The 6,155-nt window shown below is 60.5% G+C and overlaps 1 protein-coding gene across 1 annotated transcript; it reads left to right on the plus strand.

The window, feature by feature from the left end:
* Positions 1-6: 6 nt before the first annotated feature.
* On the plus strand, positions 7-6,155 carry FAM78B (family with sequence similarity 78 member B). The gene is made up of 2 exons (XM_039699218.1): positions 7-318; positions 2,058-6,155. The coding sequence occupies exons 1-2, from the start codon at positions 56-58 to the stop codon at positions 2,578-2,580; spliced, it is 786 nt and encodes a 261-aa protein (XP_039555152.1). The 5' UTR covers positions 7-55; the 3' UTR covers positions 2,581-6,155.

A 6,155-nucleotide genomic window follows, 5' to 3' on the forward strand; every position in this document is an offset into this window, starting at 1 on the left:
GCGATGGGACCGGCCGCCCCGCCGGGCCCGCGGTGACGGCGGCTCGGCCGCGGCCATGGGGTGCCTGCAGAGCGTGGCCTGCAAGGCGCGGGTGCGCCGCGAGCAGATCGTGGTGTCGGACGTGTCGGCCACCATCGAGCCGGCGGCCACGGCCATCGAGGAGAGCTCGCCGGTGGTGCTGCGGTACCGCACGCCCTACTTCCGCGCCTCCGCCCGCGTCCTCATGCCGCCCATCGCCCGGCGGCACACCTGGGTGGTGGGCTGGATCCAGGCCTGCAACCACATGGAGTTCTACAACACCTACAGCGACCTGGGCGTGTGAGCACCGCGGGGCGCGGGGCACGGCCCTGGGCACGGGCTGGGCACGGCGGGGCTCCCGGGGCGCGACCCGCCCTGCTCCGCCCGCGGGCACCGGGAGCTGCATTGCTGGCACCGGGAGCTGCATCCCGGCATTGGGAGCTGCATCCCGGCATTGGGAGTTGCATCCCGGCATTGGGAACTGCATCCCGGCACCGGGAGCTGCATCCCGGCATTGGGAGCTGCATCCCGGCATTGGGAGTTGCATCCCGGCATTGGGAACTGCATCCCAGCACGGGGAGCTGCACCTTAGCTTTGGGAGCTGCATTGCTGGCATTGGGAGCTGCACCCTAGCACTGGGAACTGCACCCCGGCGCCGGGAGCTGCATTGCTGTCATTGGGTTCTGCGTCCCAGCATTGTGTTCTGCATCCTGGCACCGGGAGCTGCACCCTGGCACTGGGAGCTGCATCCCTGGCATTGGGAGCTGCACCCTGGCACCCAGTGCAGCCCCAGCCCCAGCACCCCGTGCTGCCCCTCTGCCCCACCTCTGCAGGCACAGCCACCCATGGGCAGCACCTGCACCCCAGCCCTGCTCCCCGACCCCGCAGTTCCTGCTCCTCGGGCCCCACAGCTGGTCCCACACCATCCCACTGCCGGGAGCTCGCCCTTCCCAGGGCTTTGCGGCCGCTGTCTCCCACCAAACATTGTTTCTTCTTTGGGACTGGGACTGGAGCATGGGCAGTGCCGGGGGAGTTGTCCCTTTGGCTTGTGTTAGAAGAGGGGAAGGTTGCGGTGCTGGGCAGACGTGGCAGCTGGAAAACAGCCTTTCCCAAGGCTGAGTGTGCAGGTGGCTTGTAATCCCTTTGGGGATGCCGGGGGCAGAGCTGTTGGCTCTCTGTCTGTGTCTCCTGCCTTTGGAAGGGGTGCTGCCAGAGGGGAGATGTCCGGAGGGCTGTGTTCTGCAGCTCACTGGTGGGCTCCTTGTCCTGCATCCTTGGATCGCCACAGATTGGTGTGCGTGGGGCACTGGAGCACCTGGGGACGTTGGAGTGGAGGTGGTCACTGGGAGGGGTGGCAGAAGTGTGGCCCCAGCCCCTCTGCTGTGTTATTGCCACACAGGCCTCGCTGTAGCCACATGGTGCTGGTGGCACGGCCAGCAGCAAAGATCTGGGCTGCACTCCCCTCCCCCCAGCCACATTGCAGGGATTTCATGGTGCCAGGGGCAGGCAGAATTGTGGGGGTCAGTTGTTGTACGTGTCTCGGTATTGAAGGTGTAGAAATCACAGACCTCCTGCAGGAGGGGGCTGCTGCTGGGTTGTGCTGTGCCCTGGTCAGCTGGGGGACAGGGAAGGCTGTTCTCCAGCACTCTCTCCTGATTTCGGTATTGAAGGTGTAGAAATCACAGACCTCCTGCAGGAGGGGGCTGCTGCTGGGTTGTGCTGTGCCCTGGTCAGCTGGGGGACAGGGAAGGCTGTTCTCAGCACAGGACCTGATGAAGGAGAGAGTGACCCCAAAGAGACTCAGCAGTGGGTTTTGGCCGAGTCAGTTTAATTGCAGGTTAATTAAAATGGCATTGTCTTGGCAGAGCAAAAGCTCGATCTGGACGTGCTCGAGGAACCGAAGCTGAATTTGTTCTTCAGGGCTGTCCCTGAGAGTTTGCTGCAGGCAGGCAGAGGTCCCTGTGCTGCTGGCTTCCCCATCCCTCGCCAGGCACCGTTGCTGCCATTTCCCTGCTCATCTTCCTCTTCCTCTTCACTAGGTCGAGCTGGGAGCTGCCCGACCTGCGAGAAGGACGAGTAAAAGCCATCAGCGACTCGGATGGGGTGAGCTACCCCTGGTATGGAAACACCACAGAAACCGTGACCCTGGTGGGGCCCACTAACAAGATCTCCAGGTTCTCGGTGAGCATGAACGACAATTTCTACCCCAGCGTGACGTGGGCTGTGCCCGTCAGCAACAGCAACGTGCCGCTGCTGACCAGGATTAAGAGGGACCAGAGCTTTACCACGTGGCTCGTGGCCATGAACACCACCACCAAGGAGAAGATCATCTTGCAGACTATAAAGTGGAGGATGCGAGTGGACATTGAGGTGGACCCCATGCAGCTGCTGGGGCAGAGGGCCCGGCTGGTGGGCAGGACTCAGCAGGAGCAGCCGCGGATCCTCAGCAGGATGGAGCCCATCCCACCCAACGCACTAGTGAAGCCCAACGCCAACGACGCCCAGGTGCTCATGTGGAGACCCAAGCGAGGGCAGCCCATCGTGGTGATACCTCCCAAGTAGGGCGTGCAGCTGAGGACCTGGGTGCCCCCAGCCCGCTGCAGACGAACGGCACTGCCGAGCCAGAGCAGACCTCTCGGGTTCTCCTGCCTTTGTTGTTGTGCTTGCAAACGTGGCTCCTCCTCGGTCAGAAATAGAGCCTGGCTGGCACAAGGGCACCGAAGAGGGTTTGCTGAGCTGGAGGATTTCCCAGGAAGCGGAATGGAGTACTTGCAGCTGGCACAGAGGCTGTCTGACACAAAGGACTCGTCTTTCCCTGCGGGGCAGCGCGAGGAGCACGAGTGTGGCTGAACGGTGCCCGGGCAGATGCTGCTCCCCACCCTGCAGGGAGAGGCAGAGGCTGTTCCTGCTGGCAGCGGGGGCTCTGTGGTCCCTTGTCCCGTACCTATGCAGTTCAGATCCGTGATCCAGCCTCTCCTGCCCGCTGGCACCGGGCGGGAGGGCCGGCAGCGGGGCGGGACCGGGCGGTGCTGGGGCGGGCAGAGCCCGGTGCTGCCGGTGCCACTGCCCAGGAGGGGTCTGCTGCAGCCCGCGGGGAGCCGGACACGTTTTGCATGCGTCTGGGTGTGTTTGGAGTAGTTGTGAGTGTAGGAGATGCCATAGCTCTTTTCTGTCTTGGAGTGAGGTCTAAGGGCAGGTTAGATGTCCTTTTGTTTCAAGGTGCACTAAGTCTTTGCGTTCCTCAGCCTCCCCTCGGAGTCCTGCTGGCTCTGCTCTTCGGGAGCAGAAGGGAATCTCAGCCAGGTGGGAAATGAGGGCAGTGCTGATCTCCCAGCCCTGTGGGTGCTCTGTGTGTGTGTGGTACCCAAACCAGCCCAGAGGTACCCTGGCCTCGCTTCGCTTCACCGCTCCCTCGCTACAAGTTGGGTGCTTGCTCATTTCCCACGCAAATGCTGGCTCACGTGGAGGCCTCTTCCCCAGCCACCCATGGCTACTGGGCCAGCACGCTTTGTGGTACCTCCCCAAGCTCTGTGGAGGGCAGGGATGTGAGTGGAGGCTGTTCAGAGCAGGCCTGGGTTTGCCTGGGAAAGAGGAGGTGGATGTGCTGCCTGGGGGCTGCCTCCTGCTGCTGCCGTGCTTGGGAGGGGTCACAGGGGGACTTATTTGCCTTTCTCCTCGCTCCTTGCTGCCTGGATGGCTGGCATTGGCTGGTCTGTGGGGCAGCACGGTGCTGTGGGATGCAACTGGCAGTTCCCAGGATCTCACCCTGGAGCTGCAGCAGAGGCATGAACCATGGCTGTGCTGCTGCTCTGGGTGCTCCATCGTTCCTGGGCCGGTGGTTATGGCTTTTGCTGCTTTCTCTGCTCTGTCCTCCCTGGCACGAGCCCTGCAGCTCCTCAGCTCGCAGCCCTGCTTTCTTCACGCTGCAGGGAGGTTGTGCTGCCCTGGGATGCAGGTCATTCCTGCTGGGAAGGTCCAGCCTGGGGCGGAGTGCTGGGTGACACTTCATGCACCCCGGGCCCTGCCAGCACAGGGGCTCCCGAGGCATCTTAGACCAAAAATCCCTGTGAAACCCCCGTGCTATTTATTGCCCTCAGTAGTGTTTGCTGCTGCTGACCCAGTTCTTTATTTATTTTCCCTCTGGGAGCATTTCCTTTGCACGCCTTGGTGCAACAGTTCCGTGTGCCGGGGCCAGCGCTCCTGCTCCTCCCGCCCGGCCTCGCCCCGGGCTGGAACCTGCTGCTTTCCGTGCCTATGTCGGGTTCTGCAGGGGCTACAGCCTCCCTGGGGGCAGGTTTGGAGGGAGAGAGGGCTTTGAGCTTTGGTTTGCTGTGTTTTCTGCAGCAGAGCTCCCACAGGGAGCTTGCTGGTGTGGGAAGATGTCCTGCTCTTGTGAGACTGTGGTTTTGTCCTGGTGTGGGACCGATGGCGGCTTTTGCCATCGCTGATGTTTTGTTTCTCAAAAAGTGTGTGTGGAGAGGGGTTAGAAACTTGAAATACAATTTTCCTTAAGGACTGGGGGAGGAGGGGTAAGTACCTTTTGGTTTGAAGTAAGGCAGGTGTATACTTTTGACCCAGGGGGACAGAAACATCTCTGGCAGCGTCAGAGCTAAAATGCCAGAGGAAGGGGTTCCCCAGTGAACAGGCAGCTCCAAGGTGGGCTTCCTGCTGGGAGAGGATGCTGTGTCCAGAGGCTGCGTGAGCCAGCTCCCCAAAACCCACGGGAAATGGCTGCATGCTGTGTCAGCCAGGGGAGCTGCTGTGGCACTGCCGTGGCTCCAGTGTCTGGGAGAGCAGGGACACTGCTGCAGGGATGCTGTTCAATTCAGCATTGCCACCTCTTGGGATTTGCTGGTCAGTCTGAGCCTTGGCACGTGGCTGATGCCATGACACTGAGACAGCAGTAGCTGAATTTCTGTCCATGAATGTCTGCAACATCCTGGTGCCAGGGTCAGGCTGCATGCCTGGCTGTAGCCATGTGCCTGACGCCCCAGGGCTGCCCCAGCCTGCAGGCAGGCGTTGGGGCTGTGCCTGTGTTCATCTCTCCAGGCTTCTGCCAGGCTTCCACTCCCACTCCTCTGACAGCTGGATTTGATGCACTTGGTTTGGTGCATGGGTTGTCTTTGTGGGCATTTCCCCGTTGAAAAAGAAGGGGAAAAAAAAAGTTTGCAACAATTGTTTGCAAAGAAACACGTGCAAACAGCGTTTACAGAAACGTGCAGGCATTGTGCATGTTGGCAAAGGAGGGTGTTCACACCGGGGTGGAGATGGAGCTCTGGGGCTGTTGGTGCTCAAAGGAAGGGGGAAGGTGTGGGGGAGAGTTCCCATGTACGAGTCTGAGTTTGGCTCATTCCCTGTGGCTGGATGAGCACTCAGACCCTGGGCTTCACCCCATGGGATGCTTTCCCTGTGCCCCCTTCCCAACCAGCACCCCGTTATCTCAGGGAGGGGCAGCCCATGGAAATGCCCACCCTCACACTCCCTGTGCCCTGAGCCTCGGGGTGCCCCTTCCCCTCCTTCCCAGCTTCGGGTCACTTATTTATTTATCTATTTATTTATTTAAGTTATTTATTGGTATTTATTGACAACTGGAAGTCGGGGTGGGGGGGGCTCATTTCTGCTGCACAGTGGGGGCAGCTGGGTCTCCCCCACACCCAGCCCCCTGCCTTTTGGGGTGCTGCTGGGAGCACCTCTGGGGAGGGATGCCTGTGGGTCCCCAGGCTCCCGTGCCCTTTTTGAGAGGGAGGGGAAGCAAGGGGAACCTGCAGGGAGGGCACCCCGTGCTCACCCCCTCCCTGCAGAAGCTCGGAGCCCCCGGGCTCCCTGCCCTGCCCATCCCTGTTTACTGACCCAGCCTCCTGCTGCTTCTCCCGCTGGATTTGCTGTTTCCAGCTCCTGGAGAGGAGCCAGGATGGATGAATGTCACTATGGAGAACAGACCAAACCAGGTATTCTGCTGCCGTGTGGGGAAAATCAGAGAGAGGAAAGCTGGTTTTGCAGAGTGCCTTAAACACAAATGACTTTACCGAGTAGGGGGCTTGGACTTGTGTCTCTGGATGTTATTACCAACTCAAAAAATGTTGCATTTCACTTCTCTGGGATTAAAAGAAAACTACTCGAGCTGTACTGGAGCCAAA

The sequence above is a fragment of the Passer montanus genome, unplaced genomic scaffold (assembly GCF_014805655.1).
Source record: "Passer montanus isolate IOZ18808 unplaced genomic scaffold, ASM1480565v1 scaffold131, whole genome shotgun sequence".
In the NCBI taxonomy this organism is placed as follows: Eukaryota; Metazoa; Chordata; class Aves; order Passeriformes; family Passeridae; genus Passer; species Passer montanus.